Below are 23774 nucleotides of genomic sequence, written 5' to 3' on the forward strand. Positions count from 1 at the left end.
CAGTAGCAAAACATAAAGGGTAACATTTTCAAAAGCACTTAAATGACTTATGCTCTTATGTCCTATTGACTTTCAGTGTTTGTCACTTTTGAAAATGGGACATGGGCTCCTAAGTGACTTTGCTGGGTCTGAAAATGTTTAACAAAGATGAATTAAGAATTAAAAGACAAAATGTGACTATAAATCATTTAAGATCATGATAATGTGATTACACACTTTTATGACAGTGTATATCTTGCCTATGTTAACGTAGTTGTTAAACAGATCTTACCAGTCTGATTCACTAATGGCAAGCACTTAGATGATAAATTCTTGGAGAGAAGCCAGTGTCAGATTGTCTCTACTCAAGGAATGTAAATATGAGAAACTGCAAAATCTTTCAGTGAATTAGTGTGAAAAACCATTATGTTTTCACGGTGAGAGATTTGAGCTCAATTCATGTAGTTTATCTAAGTGATGGGTAAGAGGTGACTTGATCAGGGACAATGAGTACCTAAATGGAGAGAAGAGATATTAATGGTCTCTCTTTGATTTAGCAGACAAAGGCATTACAAGAACCTTTGGCTGGAAGTTGAAACTAGATTAATTGACATTGGAAATAAGCTGTACAAGGAACCATTGTAACCCTTTGCCAAAGGATGAAGTGGCTTCTCAGTTTTTCAAGATTGAGTGTCTTGCTAAAAGATACATTTCTTGTTCATTCAGAAGTTAAGTTTGATGTAGGAATTACTAAGTGGCATTCTGTGGCCTGTGTTATGCAAGTCAAACTGGATAAGGCCCCTCTGGCCCAATGGATCCCAATGACAGAATGGAGAGCGTAACAATTTATTCACATCTTTATGTAGTTCTATCTACCTACAATGCAGAATTGTTTCCTACTCTTTGTTTTCTAGCGTTTTGTCCAGTCTAGTCCTATTTGTATTCCACTGTGGGTACACATGTGCTCCGTGCAAATGAGATCAGAAGAATTTTGCTAGCAATGTCCATTTGTCCATGCCTATGCTCATTACCTTATGTTTCAGATCAAGGGTATAAGGTGTGGTGCAGACTAACAGCATCCCCTGTTCCTTTCTGCGACCTCATGATCTGAGATGGAACCCTTCATTTTCCACTGTTAATCCTTCAGCGTTTTCCTGTAAATAATGTAAATAAATTTGATATATTTAGATAGCTTTTAATGTTTAGCTAGTTAAATTAAATAAGGCATTGATGTGTCCTTCCCTTTGCTCCCCATGGGGAAACTATTATGCCCAACATCCCAGGATTCAAAAACTGTATTTCCTGCCTCTGGACTTTCCTGGTCAGTGACAACTATCAGAAATGTCTCTACTAACTCAGAGAAGCTCATGTCTCTTTTTGAAGTGTGCTGTTCGCCAATCCTTCCCCAGCTTCACCAAGTATGTGACTACAGATATAGGAAATTTCATATTGATTGTGTAATGAGGCTCCAATCTGAGCCAAGCACAGTGGATCTCAACCTACTTACCATTGTGGGCCTCAAATGCAGCGCTCTGTGTTATGTGGGCTGCATCCACACAATGTATATACTACTGATATGGCTCTGAGGATGATACATGGGCCACAGCTGTGTGTTGATTGGGCCACAAGCGGGCCACAGGTTGAGAACCACTGCCCTAGCAGGTAGACCTCGCTGTAAAATGAAATGTACCTAGAAGTGCATTTCAGTGTTAACCTCTGATACAGGGGTTGATCAGAGCCAAGGCAACCTCCTTATAGGTACCAGGAAGCAGGAAATCTTCTAATAAAGGAAGAAAGAAATCCTCTTCCAAAAGGAGGACTTCTTCCTCACCATAATCGAAGCCAATGAGACTCTGCACTCTGGAATGGGAAGCTCATAAGAGACAAGGTATTGACCTCCAAGTTTCAAAGAGAGAGTCTGCCTTCAAACCAGTACCGACTGCAGGAACGGGACTGACCAAAGATAAACACCCAGAGTCCCTGAACTAGGGGTCCCATTGCAATCTGATAAAGAGATGTTGACATCCCTGGGCCTGGCTAGAGACCAGCTCTTATACAAAGGAATAGGACTCCGCAACCCCATGCGTCTGGGCACATATACACTATTCCTGATGATATTTTCATCCTCTTTTGGACCCAACTGCTCCCCTACCTGATCCTTGCGAAAGGTCCAGGAATGGCACAAAAGAGAAAACTGCACTCCTGTATCTTCTACCGCCCTTAGAATTTGAGCCTAATTTCCCTCAGAAATCAAATGTTATTTTGGGAGTTTTGTCTTCCCCACCAGGATAGGATGTTAACCCAAAGAGAGGGTCCAGAGTCTCCTAGGATTCGTCATGGCCTGATAAAACAGAGTACCTTCTTCATGACTGATGGTGCCTTATGCCAGGGGAATCTCCCTAACAGATGTTTGACCCCCTTTCACTGGTCTTTCGGGGGACCATGGGATCCGTACATGCATTATCCTGAATCTACATGCCCATCAGGAATCACATCATATTTTCCCTCCCAGAGAGGCACCTCAACTTCAAGAACCACTGGAGGAGGAAGAACTGGAACTGACAGTAATCCTGGTTCCAACTGGAATATCATGATCATCCCCTTATGAGGCAGTTGTACTAGCCTCCTCTTCTCCACCTGATGATTTCATGCAGTTTCAGGACCTATTAGGAGGGTTGCATACACACTCCAGACTCCCTTGGAGGAAGTGCAAGAGACCCCTCACAAACTTTCTGGACATTCTACAGATTGCAGGGCCTATCAAGATGATACTTCCCATTAATGAGGCCATCTTAGAGCAGCTAAGATTGCCTGATGTATCCAATCAACTTATGCAATCGTCTGATTGTGTTACCTATTGCTGTGGTTAATTCATATGTAATCACTTTGTGATGAATAGGTTACGATTTAGTAATGGGTATTTTTAATAAAAGTCATGGCCAGGTCACAGGCAATAAACAAAAATTCATAGCCCATGTCCTGTCCATGACTGCTACCATAAATATCCCTGACTAAATCTTAGCGGGGGAAGGGAGAGCCTCAGGTAGCCCATTGCTGGCGGAGGGTTGGGGCCAGTGGCACCAGCTGACGGGGGCTGCCAAGCAGCAAGTGCTCGGCCGCTCCATGACTGCTGTTGGGGGCCGCCGAACAATGGCTGCTCCAGCCACCCCTGGGACTGCTGCTCAGGCAGTCCCTGGGGCCAGCCGCATTAGCCACTGCTCAGGCAGTTCTCTGGGCCAGCTGCCCGGGGCTGCCCGAGCAGCGGCCAGTGTGGCTGGCCCCAGGGCCACTCCAGCAGCAGCCCGTGTGGCTCGCTGCGGGGCTGCCTGAATGGCTGGCTGCAGAGCCGCTCCAGCAGTGGCTGGTGTGGCTGTCCCCAGGGCCAGCTGCTTGGGCGGCTTTGTGGTCCACTCCTTCTGATAAAGAGACTGACCATTCGGATCTCCTCAGGGGGAAAGTTTTCTCTTCAACCATCCTGCAATTTCAAATAGCCAGTTTTCACACATTAATTTCGAAATATGATATCATCAATTAATCTGAATTTGCAGAATTCACAGTGAAACTCCTTCAAGAGGCTAGAACAGGGGTCGGCAACCTATGGCATGCATGCCAAAGACGGCACGCGAGCCAATTTTTAATGGCACGCTGAAGCCTGCCAGGACTCCAGCATGCCACTAAAAATCCTGCCCAGCCCGGCGCGCTCTGCTCTGCCCTCCACTTCCCACACGGGGGCCAGGGAGTAGAAGCATAGCCGTGCGCACGGGGTGGGCAAATAGCCCCACTCTCCCGGCACGGCCAGCCGCGGGGTCCGCGCTTCTGAGCCGGAGCGCGGGGCCGAGCACAGCAAGCTGCCGTCCCCTCCCCCGCCTTCTCCCCTCCCCTGGAGGCCTGCTGCCGCGCACAGTGCTCTGGGGGTTGGGGCTGTGCGCTCCCATGAGGCAGCATTTGGCTCCGCAGGGAGGCAGACATGCTCCCTGCTCAACCAGAGGGGTGGGGCTGTGTGCTCCCGCGGAGCAGTGTATCTAGCTCTGAGTTGAGCCTCATGGTAAGGGGCCCAGGGCTTAGGGGGGTTGGATAAGGGGTGGGGGCAGTTAGGGGACAGGGAGCTGGGGGGGTGGGATCCCGGGGGGTGGTTAAGGGCGGCGGGGAGGGGGTTGGATGGGGCATGCGAGTCCCGGGGTTTGTGAGGAGGCAGGGGGTGAATAGGGGTCAGGGCAGTCAGGGAACCAGGAGCAAGGAGGGTCCTGGGTGGGGGGAAGTTAGGGTGGGGGCATCTCTGAAGGGGGGTGGTCAGGGGACAAGGAGCTGGGGGGTTGTATGAGTTGGGAGTTCTGCGGGTCTTGTCAGGAGGCAGGGGTGTGGAAAGAGGTTGGGGCAGGCAGGGGACAGGTAGGAGGTAGAGTCCAGTCTGGGGACAAGGAACAGGGAGGCTTAGATAGGGGGTAGGATCCTGGGTGGTAGTTGGGGGTAGGGGTCCCAGGAATGGGTAGTCAGGGGACAAGTAGCAGTGGGGTTGAGAGTTTTTAGGGGGGCAGTCAACCAGCACTCTCCCCTGACCCCCGACCTCCTCCACACACACACACCATGCCCTGAGCCCTGCCCCCCCGCCAGGCCCCTGCCCTGAGCCCTGTACCTCCCTCATACATACTCAGCCCTCTGCTTGACTCCTTCATCCCCCCCCACCCACAAACCTAGCCCTGACTCTGGCATTCCCACCATACCCAGCGCCCCCTCTGCCCTGACACCTACACCCCCCACATACCCAGCCCTGACTCCAGCCCTCTGCCCCCAGCCCTCTGGGTCCTGGCCACCAGCCGCGCACAGCCAACTGCTGGTCTGGGGTTCTGGCTGACGGACCCTTGCCAGCCGGGTTCCCGGCTGCAGGCCCCGCTCAGCCTGCTGCCGGCCTAGGTGAACAGAACCGCAGACCAGTAGCGGGCTGAGTGGGTCGGTGCCGTAAGATCAACATTTTAATTTAATTTTAAATAAAGCTTCTTAAACGTTTTGAAAACCCTGTTTATTTTACAATACAACACTAGTTTAGTTATATAATATATAGACTTATAGAGAGACCTTCTAAAAAACATTAAAATGTATTACCGGCATGCGAAACCTTAAATTAGAGTGAATAAATGAAGACTTGGCACACCGCTTCTAAAAGGTTGCCGACCCCTGGGCTGAACATAGTTTCAGGCTCTTTTTGAGAAGGGGAAATTGATTGTCAGGACATCCTCCAGGCCTCAGTTGATGCAGCAGAAACAGCTTCCCAGTTGGTGGCAATGGCCATTGTCCTCCATTGGAAATTATGGCTTCATTCTTTTGGATTCCCCAGATAAGTCCAAGCTACACTAGAGAATTTGCCATTCGATAGTAACAACCTATACAGTGAGAAGACCAGTGATTCCTTACACTCATTGAAAGACTCAAGGCAGCCCTCCACTCTCTGGGGATCTACGGGGATCTACATCTCCAAAAAGAAAATATCATAGGTCATAATCTTACAAGCCTAGACCAGCACTTGTATCCTTCTGCCACCAGAGGGCCTGTGAACCACCGCTGAAACAGCAGAAACCTCAGCAGGGAAAACATTATACACTTCATTCCAACCCAAAACTCCTACAAAGAAATACCATTAATAGGACCTTTGAGAGCTGCAAACTACCCCAGATGCCACTTCTGTTGACCAAAAACCCTAATACACAACTTGATGGTCAACTAACCTGCTTCTCCTAAGCCTGGTGTATGATAACAGACAGGTGAATTCTCAACATCATTCATTCCAACTACACCATAGAATTCCTCTTCCTTCCCTCTCCAAAACTACCTATCCTGTCTGTCTTCTGAGATCTTGAGAGGATGCTCTTTCAAGAGGTAAGCTCCCTCCTCCATCAGTGAGCTTTAACATAGTATCACTTCAGTACTGGGGAAAGAGTTTTTATTCACAATATTTCCTCATCCACAAAAAGAAAAGGGGAGGATAGAGACCCAAATGAAATGTTGACTCAAACGACTGGCTCACAGCTCTTGAGCCGAAGGATGCCTACTTCCATATAAACATCCCACCCCTTGTAGGTCCGAACTACCAGCAGTACCAGATACTACCCTTTGACTTTGCAGTAGCATCAAGAGTACAAAAGTGCTGTCAGTAGTGGCAGCTCACTCTGGCACCACTGTTCATCAGTCTTCCCCGACTTCAACGATTCCCTAGTGATAGAAGATTTCAGCTGGAGGTACAGAGAGCAGCCTCATCCCTGCTCTTTGCAAGGACTTTGTGTAAACAGAGATGTCCCACGCAGACTATAGTTTATTGGAGCAACACTGAACTCTGTTGGTGTCAAGGAATATCTTCCTCAGTCCATAAAAGTTCTGGTCTCCCAGCTCAGACTGAGCCCATAGATATCAGTCCATTCATGCCTCATCCACCTAGGACACATGGCTTCCTGCACCTGTGTGATGCCCTTGATGAGTCTCTGCCTTTGTTGCCTGCAGCCTTGGCTTTCAACAGTGTATGCCGGGGTTCTCAAACTGGGGGTCGGAGCCCTGCAGGGGGTCACAAGGTTATGGGGGGGGCTGCGAGCTGTCAGCCTCCACCCCAAACCCCGCTTTGCCTCCAGCATTTATAATGGTGTTAAATATATTTTAAAAGGCCTTTTTAATTTATAAGGGGGGAGGTCGCACTGAGAGGCTTGCTATGTGAAAGGGGTCACCCACAGAAAAGTTTGGTGTATGCAGTGTATGGGCAAGTTAGACTCGTTCCCTCACAGAGTGTGAGATTCTCTAGGCTGATGGGGCAACAAGGAACAAATGGATGCTCCTCTGCTTTCGTCCCCCCCACCTGAGAAAACACTGATCACATATGCTTCTCTGCTGTGGTGGGATGCCCATCCAAAAGAGTGTACAGCGCAAGGGACATGGACTCCGCAAGAGCCCAGGATGCACATATAAACCTCTTAGAATTGCAAGCAGTCTGCAAGGCCTGCAACAATTCCTAGCACTCTTGAAAACCCAGCACATTCCAGTGATGTTAGACTACACGACAACAGTTTTCTACATCAGTAAACAAGGGGGAGCAAGATCTATCCCTGTCTGCATGGAAGCTGTTAATCAGAGTGATTTGGTGACTAACTAATCAACATTGCTAGTAAAAATCTTCCGGCCTCAGGGGCATGCTCTTGGTGGAATATACAAGGTAAATAACCTCTCTTTGCAAGGCTTCCACTACTACTCTTTGACTACTGTTTCACAACACGACTTGGAAGCTCTTCCTGATACTCAATCTGAATTTTCCCTTCTGTAATATTTTTCAGTAATCTCTGCTAAAAGGAAGAAACCCTCCCTGAGCTCACTGCCAGATATGTCATATCTCCTCTTATCTGATACTGAAAAATAGGAGCGGGGTGCTTGGATAATACCCCCAATATGCATAATTTGCACTGAAAGTCAGCCATTTATATGAATGAGTTCTGCTTTCCCTGTTTTTTGTAAAAAGGGCTCCTACCATATTTGGCAATACCGGTAGTTTAAATGTATAGATCATTTATATTATATGAAAGTATGGTCACGAAGATCCTTTACAGGGGCAACATGATCCTTTTGGGGGTGGTCCCAAAACTATAGCTCAAAAAACTTCTTGTCCATTTCAATATATTTCATTGTATATTGTGTTGTCTGTCTACAGTATGAAAGTGATGAAAAGGTTTATTCCGTCACCATGCATATCTTAACGCATAATTGGAATAAATTAATCTGTTTAGGGCAACGTGATTATTTCAAGCTTTTATCACCATTTTGCTTAAGGTTATGCCGGAAAAATCAGCCAGATGCCAGTAATTTTGACACCATTGCATTTTGACCGAGACCCCCTACAGAAACAACCTTCCTGCCAGAGATCTGTGGTTATTCGAACCTTTATCACTAGTGACTTCATGACAGGCATTGCAGCAACTCCTGGCAGTGAGATCCCAGAAGAGGTAATTGTTCCTATTTATTTATTTATTTTTAATTCTTTTTGGAGTGAGCTTGCAACCCAAGATAATTTTCATATTGTCTGGTTTGTGGGTGATTTATAACTTACAACCTTAAGATAACTTTTGTAAATGTTATGTAATACTTGACTCCTGTTTACTGTTTTGATTTGTAAGTGTACTATACTTAAAGAGAACCCTGCCATAGAATAAGCCCATAAGGATGTTGTGACAGGCTGATAAAACAAGGCAACAATAGTCAAAAATCACACTACTTAAGAATATTCACCAAAACTTTCAAGCCTTTCAAGGGTCTAGAATTAAATACTTCCATATTTAGAAACAGCCCAACTTTCAAAAGTCATTGATTTCAGTGGGAGTTGTGGTTTGCTCAGCAGTTCAAAAAAACTGACATTATATTGAGGTGCTTACACAGGTTTGGGAGCCCAACCTTAGGCACTTGTTTTGCTAATTTTGGCCATTCCCACCATTTTCATGTACTTTGAAGCTTTTAAAAAAATATGATATGTGTAAAGAATGGTATAAATCTGACCTTTTGAGTTTCTTGGGTTTACTATTTTTAATTGTCTCAATCCTAATTCACACTTTTTAAAGTTTGTGTTTGGAAATTATTCCTGCATAGGTCAGAGTAGCATAAATACGTATGATTATAAATTCTTTGACTTGGCTCAGGGAAGTCTTTATGTCATAGATTTTAAAAATATAGGTAGTTATAAATGTAACTATAATATAGTAAACTATTCCAATGTACCCACATGGGATCTTCATTTTAACTGGGAGTTTAAATTTCTAATTTTACATCTTAAATTCATGTTTATGCTTTTAACGCTTTGATGTCTCATAATGTTGAATAGTAGCATTGAAACAAAATAGCATTGAATGTGTGGAAGAAATGTAAACCTAAGGAAGTAACTGAGGTTGATTTAAAATTCCAGTTGCTTGTGGATAGCAATATTGTGTTGTGGCATATGGATTTATATATAACTCTGCAGTACACACTAAACAGTACACACTGGGACAAAATATATAATTACACTGTCAGTGCACTTCAGGTTGTGGAAATTATTTGGCAAGCTTTCTTCTTTTGCAAGGAAGATGAGACTTTCTTATCAGATCCACAAGTTATTATTCAATACTCATTCTGGGGCAGTCTTTCTGATGATAACTGGTTTTTGAACTCTGGAAGGCAGGAGGCTCTCAATAGAGAAACTTTTTCTCTGGAACATTCTTTCTCTGGTGTTCCTATAGACTTCATTTGTCCGGAGCATGATTTAAAGTTCATCTTTTTATTCAGGCTGTTACATTTGTGTGAGTGGAGCTTATGTTGAGGAGTACATTTTTATTTTTATACTTTGCCAATTTGAAATTATTAGCTGTAGTATTTTATGAGGCACTGAAATTTGGTATGATTGCTTCATTTTTATAAATTAGGAACATTTTTAAGATAATTTTATTATGTCAAAGGAAATGCTTTGTACTTGACTCTCACTTTTTTATTGGTGTCCTAATTGTAACGGGGAAGTCAGTAAAGGTAAGGGAATTTTTTTTTTTTTTTATTTTCTTATTGGTGTCAGGTACTTGTAGTATTTATTGATTCTTCTGTTTGCCTCAAGACTACTATGGTAAAGAACTTTCTTTTAAATATTTCCATTTTTGTAGTATGCAGTTTTTCCAAAGTAAATCATGTCTCGTGCTTTTTTCCTTTTCATCATAGGTTGTGTTGAAGATGGTGACAGAGATTAAGAAGATTCCTGGCATTTCTCGGGTGATGTATGACTTGACATCAAAGCCACCAGGGACTACTGAATGGGAGTAACAATTTGTTTTTTTTCTATTAAAGTACTGTGTGCAGTTTAAATTATATCAGAAACCATTCCCAGTGTTGACATGCAGTACTGTGAAAAGAGTGACTGGAGCTGCTACATAACATCTGATTCCTCTCCTGGAGCATAAATCTGCAGTTAAGAGCTATGTTGGGGATAACTGTAAGTGGGGCTGAGGATTTGTACGGGTAAATAATCATGGCAGCATTGCCTGTGCGCAGACAGATTCATATTGCTTTTGCCTTTTGTCTTTACTGATTCTTCCTGTTTTCATGTGTTTTATTGTTACTGTCATTTCAATGTCTCTGTTTTTGTACACTGTGTAAAAAGAGACAGTTTATTTACTTTTACCAAAATCATTGTTACAGCCTAAAAATGTAAAATGAATAATTAATGTGACCAATTGCTTTTGAACAGATTTATTATAAATAAATATTTTGCCAAATGGAGTAGTGGGTACTGTTGAGTTGTGGAATTAATGTGTATCTGTTTGCTGTGTACTGGTAAGCCTGTTCTTTATTGTTGGAAGTATTAGCCCATGGCAATAACATTGAATTCTGAAAGATTGATGCTAAAATAATATGAAATGTCCTTTCATCTTCCTTTTTCTGCTCACTCCCTCTTACATCACTTTCTCTTGACAGATTGAGACTGTACGTGGACAACAAACACGTACATCTGTATTTCTCATCAAGCTTCAATATACATTTAATGGTGTCTGGTAGTATAAAATATAAGGCAGAATATACTCTGGGGACTCTGATGCAATGGTAACAGTGGGAGTGAAGTTTGAGTAGCTCGTTGCATCAGAACTACCAGTTCTAGTTAGTGTGACCTAGTTCAGTTTTGCTGTTTTTTAAACTCCTGCACAACAGCCCATCCCATCCCACCGCCTGTCCCTGCATTTTTGTTTGTACAGTAAACTCTTACCAAGTATAGAGATTTCCTTTCACAGGGGAAGTATTTGTGTGTGTTGTACAGAGTTTGATTTTAAGATTGTTATACTCTTTGAGTAGCTAGTTGTCATCAGAGGTGACTTAGCCAAGCACAATACAAATTACTTCAGTCATTTGTATATTGCTGTTTACTATTTAAGTAAGGGGCAACTCACAAGAAGGGATATAGTTATATTGGACTACCCATATTTCTCTAGTATGTTGAGGCCAAAGGCCAAGAATTTCCAGCCACCTAAGGAATTTGGGAATCTCGTATAACTACAGTCCTTGAAGTGTTATTCTTGTAACAGTTAAATGTTCTCACCTGAGCAGCTTTACTAGATACTTGCACAGTTGGAACCGTAATTATGTATCCAGATTCATTCTTTTCATTATGTCCATTTTTGAAACTGTATTTAATTCAGCTGTGAAATTACCTTATATCTGTTATAAAGTGGGGTAGTTCAGAGCTGTCTCTGATCACTTATTTTTCCATTACATAGATTTTTTTTTAAACTGGAATAGTGGCTGATAAACATTTATTTTAACAAGTTGACCACCATTTGATTTCACATGTTTTTGATTTTTAGTACTACTGCATAAACTTATACTATAAAAGTTTAGTTTAATTAATCACTTCTTAGTGTCATAATACTTCTACCTATGCCACTTGGGAGTTATGTATCTTAGTTATGGGGTGAGATATTGTACAGAAGCATCTTCCAGCTTTTTGAAAAGTTTAATGATCATCTCACAGTGTAGAAATGTTGTTAGGGGTAGGGAGGCAGAAGGCTCTAGTGGCTAGAGCACATGACCGGAAGTCAGGAGACCTGTTTCCAATCCTAACTCTCCTGCTTTGACACCTTGGGAAGTCATGTAACCTTAACCTCGATGTGCCTCAGTTTTCCCATTTGTAAAATGGGGATAATTACCATACCCATCCTTGTAGAGCTATTTGAGCTCTTTGGATGAAAAGTGCTATGTAAGTGAAGTATTGCTATTATATATAATGCAGTCTTACTATTGGACTATGAGCTGTAAAAGCTTACAATTAGAGTAACTTTAATGACCAAAAGTTAACAAGTATTCATTGGGACAGAAAAATATTCCATCTTTCAGTCCTCTTGAAAACAGCCATTTTAACTCCTCTTCCATAGTTCGATTTTAACAAAACTCCCTGATGAAATTATGGCCTTAATACTATATTTTTAATTTTTGTCATAACTGTACTGAGGATAGTTATTTTCATGAATGTAGAGATGTATAATACACAAATGACACAATCACAAGTAGATACGGGCAGTTCCATTTCAGTGGGCCGTAGAGATACTTAATATTCTCTAAATATAACTATATAGCCTTTGTCGCTTACTGTATGTAAACTTGCTATTATAGCTGCTGTCACCAGTTCTGCGAATGTTCTAAATTAGACCTTGAGAGCAAAGAGAGGGGAGAGGAAATGGAGAATGAAGCACTAAAGCTTGTTACCGAAATTAGAGGGCATCTCTTTAACTCTTAGAATTCTGGCATTTTTCTGACTCTTCTTCTAAGGCATTTATTTAGTTGGCATCCGTGTAAATAAATATGGAGTATATAGTCTCATAGTTATGATGTAACTCAAAAGGAGATACAGTAGACAGTCTGGCCATAGCATCCAGAGGGTTAAATAAACTGTACTCTATTGACTGCAACATACATACATTCAGGAAGAACATTTTTCATATGTGGTGCACATTAGATACTTAAGTCAAATTGTCATAGGAGTTGCATCTTAACTATGGTTATAGTATATACACGTATACAGTGTGTCTATTGAAGTTTGATGTATATATTTTCATCATATCTGATCTATACCATAGTAGATTGCTTTCAGGTCTCTATTAATAAAGTGGAACTTGACATACCCCATATTTTTAGGGACATCTTTTTTACTAGAAAAATGAATATTAGAATATATTTAGGGTATATAAAATATTGCATTATGAACAGAATGTCTTATTTCAATAAGATTCCTAGGTCTTAAAATATCTCCCACCCGTTTTGTTCAATACCCATACTATACATTTGGGAAATGTTGGGTTATTCTTAGTGAGGTTGACATCAATTGCCATCCCAGCAGTTCTTGAATATACTTTATGGAGTCGACATATGTAGTACAGCCAGATGCAAAGGGAGAATAGCATATTTTTTACATTAGGTGATAAGTAAATTTAGTATATAGCTTACTAAAAACAGAAGTGTAGCTGCCCTGTACAACTTGTTCACCTCAGGTCTTCAGTGAGACATGTCAACATTTTAAAAGGAATTTGTATTGGGGGAGGGTGAGGTATTTCCCATCATTCTCAATTTTTTTAACATTTTTCTGCTTGTGAAATGATATCAAGTACTGTGAGCCTTAATTTTTATCCACAAATAAAAAAATATACAGTATGTTACTTGTTTGAATGTGTGTGTAATTTATTTTGTGGGGCTTCAAAGCAGGAATTGCATTTGAGTGGGTGGTCCATTTTGGAGCCAGGGGTGAGGGGAGGGAAGAGCAAAAAAGATGAAATCACTGTTCTTGAGTCCTGAACCACTCGCTAGAGAAACATCCAGGAGCAAGAAAGCATCTCTATAAGGCCATGCACTGCCTCCCTTCAAAATATTGTGTGAGATACATTTAAACTGGTCATTGATGATTGTGCCTAACTCCTAAGATCAGTGGGAGGATGAGGTGTAATGTTCAAAGGGGAGAATAGACTTGTCCTAAACTTTACAGTGAAATATGAGGTTTGAATTTAGTCTCGCCTTTACTGTGACAATAACATTATTCTCTAGCTTCTCATGTGAAATTCCTTCAGAGAAGAAGAGAGTGACATTTATACTTACGGCATTTGTTTAAATATAAAAAACAAACTGTAGCTGATGGACCTATACTGTTTTATGAATCTTCAAACTCTATTTCTCTTTTATGACTATATTACAATAGTGATCAGCCTATGCTCATCCTAATTTGAAAATTCAGTACTGCATATAAATTGCCCCTCTAAAAAAAAAAAAAAGAGGGCGGTTGAAATGCTTTTGCTCATGAGACACATTTCCACATGCAATCTTAAGTGCTTGCTGTCAGCGCCAATAGCATAAATAAGCATGGAGCATTTGATCATGCATCTCCCCTTTAGAATGAATTAAGTATTTTCTCTAGGCATACAGCTGTAAAACTGCTCTGTAAAATCTGTCTCAATAATCAAATCTATGTTTGAGAAAATATAGCAATTGTCTAGCATTCAATCTCAAACGTCACAGTCCAAATGGACTGTGTTGCCAGTACTCCTGAAACGTAACTTATGCAGAGTCCTGCCAGGATTTGAACTGCTGGTTCCAGTGGCACTATGAACTTCAGATTTATTTGCTGAGTGCCAGTAGTCTGTCCACTGCTTTGAATGACCAAAAAACCCACAAACAAAAAAACCCCACCATATCCTGAGGAGATTAAAATCTATTTAGATCACAAAATCATTCCCTTCAGGATTCCTTACAAATATTCCAGTGTATTACACAACCCTCGTATGCCTACATTCCTAAATTGTTAATTTTATTGCTGCAGGGCTACATGAAAAAACAGCAGCATTCTTTGCAAACTAACCCTTTCCCTTATTCTTTGATAGTGGAAATACTTGTGGATAAAGAATAACAAAATTATTAAATTTGACATTCAAGGACCATAGTTGGAGTGACTTGTAAAATGGAGATTTTTTTGGTTTTGTTTTATTTTTTTTCTTCTTAAAACAACTGTGTGAATTCTTCAAAATTTCAAGCTTTGTTTTAAAACAAACCAACACAAAATGCCAGTCAGTGATATTTTGTATTGTGGGTTGGGCTAAACCTTGCTTTAAATGGTGGGTGTGACCTCCATCTGTCATTGAAGATAGGTGAAAGAGACAGCTAAACAGCCTCCACCTAAGATAAAAGGGGTATGAGAGCCCATCCAGGAATTTGAGCCATATTGGCAGAGGGCTTTTGCAGGGTATGGTCTGGCATAAGAGTGTGTGTGTGAGAAGCAGGAAGGAGAGACTGAGAAGGAGCAGAAAGGGACTGAACAAGAAGTTGGTGGTACAATCCGTAGAAAAAGCCTAGAGAGCAAACTCCTGGGGGCTGCTGACAGAGTTAGTTTCCTTGTTCACAGCACCATCTCCTGTTGTTTGGTTCCTTCTGTGTTCAGTGAAACAGGATTTTGTATGTTTTTTGTAAATAAACAAGAATACGCCAAAGAAAACATCCGACTCACCAATTTCTCCGCCCAACTGGAAAAAAAGCCCGCAAGATCCTGAATTTTGACTAGCTGCTTACATCAAAAGGGGTAAGAATATATTTACTGAGAGGTGCTATAAAAGAAACTTGATCTTTGAGGTAGGGATCTCTATCTAAAAGACAGACAAGGGAAGCACTAACATACTTCATAAAGAAGTATGAGGAGGGTCATGGGGTAGGGACGTGAGATTGTGGTTCCTAAGGGCTTGTCAACACTATGTATTAGGTCAGCTTAATTATATCACTCAGGGCGGGGAGATTTTTCACACCCCACAGCAACATACCTGGCCTCAGTGTGTGTGTTTATATATAGAGAGAGAGAGAGAGAGAGAGAGAAACAATATTGAGAGTCTAATGTTTGAGGTTTTAGTTTCCGCACACTGGTTTGTGGGCAGTGCTGCAGAAGTGGATTTATAGTAGGGTTTTGAATGAGGAAAGTCTTGACAAATTGATCTACTCAATGAAAATAATTTACAATAGCTCTCTAATCCTCTAGAGGTACTCTTGTTATCAAACTTTGGGTACCTTATTATATTGACTGTCTAGTCTTGCATTTGAACAGTACTTTATGAAAAGCTATTTGAGTTTGTAAGCCCTTATTTCATTCAGTCCATGTAAATTTGACTGTGTATTCTGTGCATTAGGCACTTGTTGCCTGGGGCTGCCCACCTCCTTCACCTTTCTTGGAGGAAACTAAATGCAAGAGGGCTGCTCTGGGGCCCTTGAGCACTTCCTACTGACTTTGTGAGGTAGCTCTCTTTGGTCTGGTTTTGGTTCAGGATGCTGGGGAGATGTTTACTTTTTATGGTGACACACCCCAACCTGGGCTAATTAAAAATAAAAATGAGCAAATACATTTGTTCATCAAATACTTCAGCTCTTATCTCTTTTTTTGTTGTCTTATGGAGGGCTCTCAGGCCTGGTCTACACTGGGCAGGGAGGCCAGCTAACTCAGTCTAAGTTACACAATTTCAACTATGAAAATAGTGTAGCTGAAATCAATGTATTTAGAGCTACTCACCATGGTGTCTTAACTGCTGACGCTCCCCCGTTCACTCCACCTATGCTCCTTGCTCTGGTGGAGTACCAGAGCTGATGGGAGAGTGGTCGATGGTCGATTTATCGTGTCTTCACTAGACACAATAAATTGACCCCCCCCCCCGTCTGGATCAGTTGCTCTGGAGGTAAGTGTAGACATGCCCTCTGTCTCTCATACTATAATCCTTCTTTATAGCTGCATTTGTTTAAGAAATATACCTATCTCATAGAGCTGGAAGGGGCCCCAAAAGGTCATGGAGTCCAGCCCCCTGCCTTCACTAGCAGGACCAAGTACTGATTTTGCTTCAGATCCCTAAGTGGCCCCCTCAAGGATTGAACTCATAATGTGGGTTTAGTAGGCCAATGCTCAAACCACTGAGCTATCCCTCCCCCCTCCTTACCTTTCAAGGAAATTCATGAAAAGCTGTACTTGTTTCCTTGTGCTCCCTGCCTGTCTGTCTGTCTGTCTGTATCCACCTGTTGTCTTTGGTTTTATTAGATTGTAAGTTCTTCAAGGCAGGGATGTATTTTTGTTATGTTGGTACAGCACCTAGCACAATGCAGCCATGGCCTCTAATAAATATAGAAAGAATAACAATTAATAAAAACTCACTTCCAGCTATTTCTCTGGTTCCAAAAAGAGGAGGGTATAAAAGGGGATTCCCTGATTCTTCCCAACCCTTACTTGCAACTGCTTTTGATGTTATGAGAGTTGCTGGAAAAATTATCACCCCCTTGTCAAACTGCTATTTACATAATATTTCTATAACAGGACTGCTCTTTTGGCCAGTCAAGTCCTTGGTTTGATTTGTGTAGAATCAAAGGCCCCTGATCATGAAAGTTGATCCAGACATGCAGATTCACTGAAGTCAATTGTACTTCATATGGACACAGGAATCCACCTGCATAGATTATTTTTCAGGATCAGGGTCTAAATTAGACTTGAAATTTAAAACTCCATGACCTGTAAAATAAGGCTGGTTCTCTGGAACAATGCAGCAGCAACCTAGATAATAAAATGTCTGAACTGCACATAAAAAATAAAAGACTTTAAAATCATTACTTATGTCATTATAAAAGACAAAGGAACAGATTCCCATTCAGATTAAGGTCCTTTTACATCACCCTGATGGTAATAAGAGACCTTAAAGTAAGCATAATTATACTGTTAGGCTTCTTTACAATGCCAGAGCAGTATCAATGGTCCTTAATGTAAATAAGACTCTGGCTCAACCTGTTGCTCCATCAAAACAACAAATAATGTAGAACAATTTAAAATCTTGCATTGTTTGTGTTCCAGGTAAACCTGATAATTCTGAAACTGATTCTTGAGATACCTTTGGAATTTGTGCTCAGCCATTCCATCCAGATTTTAAACGGTATTCCAAAAAAATGATTAAAGGTTGTTCTGGTTACTTTGCTTGGCTCTTCAAAAATTTGTGGAGATTTACTTACTATTTTTGTGCATATTTGGGGAAGGTGATGCTATGTAGTGAGTTTAGAAGTGTACAGGTACTTCGATAGATCTGGGAGAGGAATTTGCATATTCCCTGAAGCAACACAATTGCAATGTAAAAATCGATTAAATTAAAAAATTGATTTTATTTCTCTTGGAATAAGAGCTTTCACATTATCTCCTGCAAACTAGTGTATTGTACCTGGAGGAAAGAAATTTATTTTTAAAAAGTGTGATAATGCCAAAATTTTTCTCTTAGAAGCAGGGCCGGCTCTGGCTCTTTTGCCACCCCAAGCAAAAAAATACCTGTGGGCCGGCTGGAGCAGCTGGGGGGGCGGGAAACAAACAAAAAAACCTGTGGCCGGCCAGAGCAGGGGGGACAAACAAACCTGTGGGCCCGCCGGAGCAGTGAGGGGTGGGGGACAAACAAACCTGCGGGCCGGTCAGAGCAGGAGGGGCGGGGGGGAGGGGACAAACAAACCTGCAGCCGGCCGGAGCAGCGGGAGGGGACAAACAAACCTGCGGCCGGCCGGAGCGGGGGGGCACACAAACAAATCTGCAGCCGGCCGGAGCAACTTGGGGGGGACAGAGCGTGAGTGCAAGGGGACTCCCGAGAGAGAGAAGGGGGGCGGCCAGGGCTTCCTTTGGCGGGACACTTGCCCCACCGCTCTTGTCAGCGGGCAGAGAAGGACCCAGGCTGCCCTGCCGGGCTTGCTACAAACCTAGCACCGCTCCCAGCGGGGCGCTCCCCTCCTATGAGCTGCTGCCCCCTACAGGGCGGCTGGAGCAGCGAACCAAAAAGAAAAAAACCGCAGGGGCGGCCGGAAGCAGCGAAGCAACAAAAACAAAACAAAACAAAAGGATTGGAGGGAAGCCGCCCCTTGGAATCTGCCGCCCCAAGCACCAGCTTGCTGTGCTGGTGCCTGGAGCCGGCTCTGCTTAGAAGAATTAAGAAATTAAAGGGAAATTGACAGCTGATAATTTGAATGATTATAGATGAATTAATGAATTATTATTTTATTCTAGATATTGAATAACTTGTTAAATAAAGTTATTCAATAGATATTCAATAGATAGATATTGAATAACTTGTTAAATAAAGTTATTCAACATCTAGAATACAATAATAATTCATTAATTCATCTATGTTCTTGGCATGACACTGTTCGTGTTCATATATCACAAACCATTTAAAATTTTTAGAGTTCTCTGTTTGCTGAATTGTTTAGACGCCTAGGTTTGCTTAAATAATTGAAGGGTTTTTGGTTTTGTTTGTTCGCACTTTAATTAGAGGGACAAGAAGGATTAGTGACCTGAAAGCATAGATACAAAGAAACCTACATGTAAAAGAGAAAAAATGGGATTATAGAGTGCCGCCTCGTGTCTAAGCTATTTTTGTGGGTTTTTAGCTAACAATTGGTTCAAGAGTCTTTTAGGATTTGCAACTGGAAATTACTCTTAATTTAATTTCTCCCTGAATCACATGTCTCACTGCAGAAGAAGATTTCAGACACAGTACTCTTGTCATGAGGATAGCTACTTCCTTCTAAGTGCATTATGTGCTGTGCAATACTTTAAAGTATATTAAAACTAATTCATGAGGAGAGGATTTCAATATTATTTCTGATTCTGTAATTGTCTTAACATGTAAGGCAGACAAGGGAATTAGTACTGTAATGGAATTACCTCTCATGAATATCTTACTAATTTGAACAATTTTTCTGGGGTTTGCACAAATAATTTCCTTTCTAATTTTGTTTGTACTGCTTTTAAAAGCTTTACTTACAGATATTAAAGGGAGAATCCCCAAACTTATCATTCTTAGGGTTCATAAAATTCCTTCAGATGCAAAATAAAATGATTTAAGCCAGGAAATTCAAAATTAAGGCTGAAACTACATTACAGCCTTGGCATTCAGTTCTGCCCAGGTATTAGCAACAGCTCACAATATACCTTGTACTACAGTAGCACCTAGAGCTGTTGGGGACGCACTTGGTATAACCCCAGGTAATTCGGGAGAATGAAAGGCCATGAGAGCCGATGAAGTTCTCTTGTTCTGAGCCATAGTGCACCAGCTCCTCCATTTTGAGTTTTACTCCTCCATGTTTGATCTCAGGTTGCCCTTGTTGGGAGGGGCTACTCCTACTCCCTCTGTTGCTGGGTAGATTTAACCTTTGGGCGGGAAACTGAACTGTTACTAGGCAGACTCAGCCTTCGGTGGGGACTGTGTGAGTGACAGATCATGTTATAATGTGTATCAGTTTTGGTTCCAGTATAAATAGTTAGGTAAGCTGTTTGTTTGGCGTGCTTAATCTGAGTCCTCTGTGGCTCCAGGCGTCTTATTTGAGCTCAAATAAAGTTTGGTTACTTCTCCACCCTGGTGTGTTTAATTGGATGCGAAGCACACCGGGCAATGGACCCAACCGTTGCCACCCTCGGGCACTCTGTGCCGGCAACAGAGCGGGGTGGGCAAACTACGGCCTGTGGGCCAGATCTGGCCCCTCAGGGCTTTGGATCCGGCCCATGGGATTGCCCCCCCGTGGTGCCACAGGCTCCATGCCACTCTCAGAGGTGGCCGGAACCACTTTCCTGTGGCTCCTGGGTGAGGTGGGGTGGAGAGCTCTGTGCGTTGCCCTTGCCTCCAGGCATCGCCCTCCACAGCTTCCGTTGGCTGGGAATGGGGAACCGCAGCCAATGGGAGCTTCGGGGGAGGTACCCAGAGGCACGGCAAGGGTAGCGCTTCCTGGAGCTGCACGGGGCTGGGGACAGGGCAGGAGTGAAGGGAGCCTGCCCTGGCCCCGGTGAGCACTGCTGTCACCCGGAGCCGCTTTAGGTAAGCGGTGCCGGGCTGGAGCCCGAACTCATCCTGCACCTTGCCCCCCAACTCCCTGCCCGCACCTCACACCCCTCCTGCACCCCAACCCCTTGCCCTGAGCTTCCTTCTATACCCCGCACCCCTGTGCACCCCAACTCCCTGCCCTGAGCCCCATCCCACAGTTTGCACCCCTCCTGTACCCCAACTCCCTGCCCTGAGCCACCTCCCACAGTCCAAACCCCTCCTGTACCCCAACCCCCTGCCCTGAGTTCCCTGCCACAGTCTGCACCTCTCCTGCACCCTAACCCCTTGCCCTGAGCCCCCTCCTGCAGACCGCACCCCTCCTGCACCCCAACTCCCTGCCCTGGCCCTGCATACAATTTCCCCAACCAGATGTGGTCCTCGGCCCAATAAGTTTGCCCATTCCTGACCTAGAGGCCCAGTGAGGGCGAAGAACCCATTGTGCTAGGCTCTGTACAGATAGGTAGTAAAAGCCAACTCCTGCTCCGAAGAGCTTACAATCTTAGTTAAAGACAAGACACTTCCAAGGCCCCCAGTATAGGTTTATAGACCATGCAATAGCTGGATACAGTGGACCCAGTTAAGACCAGAATTGCAGCTCTAAATATGACATGCATAGGGAGAAAGGGCAGTGATAATTTGAGTTGCTACATGAGCTTCCCAAAAGAGCCACAGCCAGTTTCAACGTAGCTGGAAGCAACCTGAATCAGGATACCTGCTGGTGGAAGGTAAACAACAAGTTTCTGTTATGGACATTTGAAGGACTTTTTTGTTGCTCAGTATACTTTCCAAACAGAACAACATGCCCTAAAGGAGAAGTTCTTCAAGTCTCATTTCACAGTCAAAAGGCAGCCAGCCAAGTTCCCCTCCATTGGCAGCCCCAGAACCTTTCATTATCAGACTTCAGCCTTTACCAGGAGTCTCCAGGTTCTGCACGAAAGGGTTCGGCATTCTGCAGGAAGTGATTTTTCCTTATGAAAAAAATTTGAAGAGTAACACCCCAGAAAATTGAGGCAATTAATCCAAAATCTTGTGATCTGGAAAGCTCAGTTTCTGGTTATGTTGTACCTTCGATTGGTACCTGCAAAGAAAACAGAAAGGGCTTTTACTCTTTTATAAATCTTAAAAATGTATGAAACAGGCCTGAGAGGTTTCTGTTTCTTTATTTTTTACATTAATACAGGCTCAGTGGCAGATTAGCTACTGGGCCAATGGGAACCATACCTAGAGGCCCCTGCCAATGGGGGGCCTCCAGAAAAAGGGGCACCCCAGTGACCTGCTCCGCCTGCCTACCCAGTGCTCCTGCTGGGGAGCGGGGTTGGGGCATGGGGGCTTGCCCCACTCCGTCTACCCAGTACTCCTGCCGGGGGGCAGGGGAAGCCCCTGTGCCCTGACCCTGCTCCCTGCCAGGAGTGCTGGGCAGGCAGGGGAAGCCCCCACACTTCGACCTAACTGCCCAACAGGTGCGCTGGGAGGGGGCAGGGGCACTGAAAGTGGAAGGGATGTGGAGGCCCCCCACTTGCTCTGGCCCAGGACCCCACAAACCTCTAACTCGGTCTTGCCCATCCTGGAAAATTATTTTCAAGACCAGAGAACTATTGTAACTATAATGTCTGGAGAATGGAAGCTTGTGGTCTCATTTGTTATTTTGTTAATCTGTTTAATTCCAATGACTAATGAAAACTTTGGGGAAAGGATGTATCTGTTAAAGATTTAACTGCTCCCATATATGCTGGTAAGATGCAAGAGCTCATAATAATTAATGAGTCCAGAGTTGACATTTCTAATTTTAGTTGACTAAAAACAAAACAATCCCTTTCCAAAAAATACCGCCACTTTAAAAACAAACCCAACCAACAGAATGTGTCTGGGTGTTACCAGAATGAATATAAAAAGTAATAGTAAACAAATTATTGTCCTTTAATTGTAAATGTAAAACTAACAGTTGTGCTGAAATCCTAATGCCACAATATATTCCCAAATTGACCTTTTGATTACATTTTGCCAAAAGGATTTCTGCTAAAAAGGGTACTTCCCCACCAACCCTGAAGCCTGTGGTGATAACGAGTAAAATAGTTACATGAAGAAATATTGTTCTTGCTACTGTAAGATTTATGGATGAGCTAAAAGTTAAGTCAGATGGGAGTTTGTTTATGGAAAATACACTCACAGGCTGGTAATGAAAAGATGTTTTAATTGGAGAGAGAAAAAGGACTCCATAACCTTAGCAGTATCTCAGCATTCCAATATCCTGATCATCTAAGATAAGAACAAACTAGACATACTTATATTTTTAGAACCTGGAGGACGTTTTGAGCTATTAGATGAAACTAGAGAATGCCAAAGAGGCTAAAACCCTATAGTAAGTGCTTACAAAAAGCACCAGAAAATACTGGATATGAAAAATGGTTTTGTCTTTTTTTTTTTAAGTCTGTTAATACTAATGAATAACTAATGTCCCTTGACTTGTTCTGAATTATGCACTGTAGTACTGGCTGGAATGCTATGTACATATGTTTGAATTCACTCTTCTAATTATGGCCCTGACCCTGCAGTTGTTACACTGAGCAATTTTACCTGAGTAAGACTTGCAGGGCCCATCAAATTAACTAGATCTGTGGATAAAAGCACTACGTAAGAACTAGGTGGTATTATTTGTATAAGAGCTTCTCTCTCCCAGTGCTAAGCTTACCCAGTTATATTATTTTCTTTAGGTCAGTCAGATGATACTGTTATGATGTTAAGTTATGACGTGCTACTGTGTGACTTATTAGGTCAAGTAGTCTGAGGTTCTTTTATTTTTTAATTCAGGAGCAGCCTCTCAAATATATATTCACAGCATGGAGTTCGTGCCCTCCCATATTATCCTAAATAATAACTCCCCTGTGCTGTAATTCATACGTTGTATTGAAAGTCTCTGTCGTGTGTCTTTACAATGAACTATTACTCGGTAGTGATATGACTGAAGTTTGGGATGCCACTGTTATGCTAAGAGGTACTGGTAACTACTTGGATCAGGAACCTCTTTGAGATTGGGTGTGAACACACCATTCAATTAACATAACTGCTGGGATGCGTTAATCAGAAGCCCTGCACCTAAAAGAAAAATAGATTGTGAACCCACCCTGGAGTTTGCTTGGGTGGAGGGATTTTGCTGCTGAGCACCAGTATTTTCTAGCCTCCCAGACCCTGGAGAAAAGCTGGAGAGAGCGCTTTTGGGTTCGGTGTTGGCTAAAGAGGCTTAGGGCCCTAAGCTAAGAAACTGCTGTTTTGTTTTTGGTTCCTCGTGCGTTCGGTGAAGTGGGACTTTGTATATTTCTTGTAAATAAACAAGATGGCATCAAAGAAAATACTAGACTTCATACATTGCTATTTCTAATGGAACTTTCCCGAGACCCTGAACTTTTACTAGCTGCTCAAGTCAAAAATGGA

The 23774-nt window shown here is 42.7% G+C and overlaps 2 protein-coding genes across 2 annotated transcripts in view; both read left to right on the top strand.

The window, feature by feature from the left end:
• The window catches only part of GMPS (guanine monophosphate synthase), a 72152-nt gene extending 58995 nt beyond the window's left edge, over positions 1-13157 (top strand). Inside the window, exons 15-16 of the mRNA XM_050965922.1 lie at positions 7777-7949; positions 9679-13157. Coding sequence (XP_050821879.1) covers positions 7777-7949; positions 9679-9780 — 275 coding nt within the window. The 3' untranslated portion in view covers positions 9781-13157. The remainder of the gene's footprint in view (positions 1-7776; positions 7950-9678) is intronic.
• Positions 13158-20078: 6921 nt separating this feature from the next.
• KCNAB1 (potassium voltage-gated channel subfamily A regulatory beta subunit 1) overlaps positions 20079-23774 on the top strand; it is a 300021-nt gene continuing 296325 nt past the window's right edge. Inside the window, exon 1 of the mRNA XM_050966049.1 lies at positions 20079-20339. The gene's annotated coding sequence lies outside the window, so the exon portion shown is untranslated. The remainder of the gene's footprint in view (positions 20340-23774) is intronic.

The sequence above is a fragment of the Gopherus flavomarginatus genome, chromosome 8 (genome assembly GCF_025201925.1).
Source record: "Gopherus flavomarginatus isolate rGopFla2 chromosome 8, rGopFla2.mat.asm, whole genome shotgun sequence".
In the NCBI taxonomy this organism is placed as follows: domain Eukaryota; kingdom Metazoa; phylum Chordata; order Testudines; family Testudinidae; genus Gopherus; species Gopherus flavomarginatus.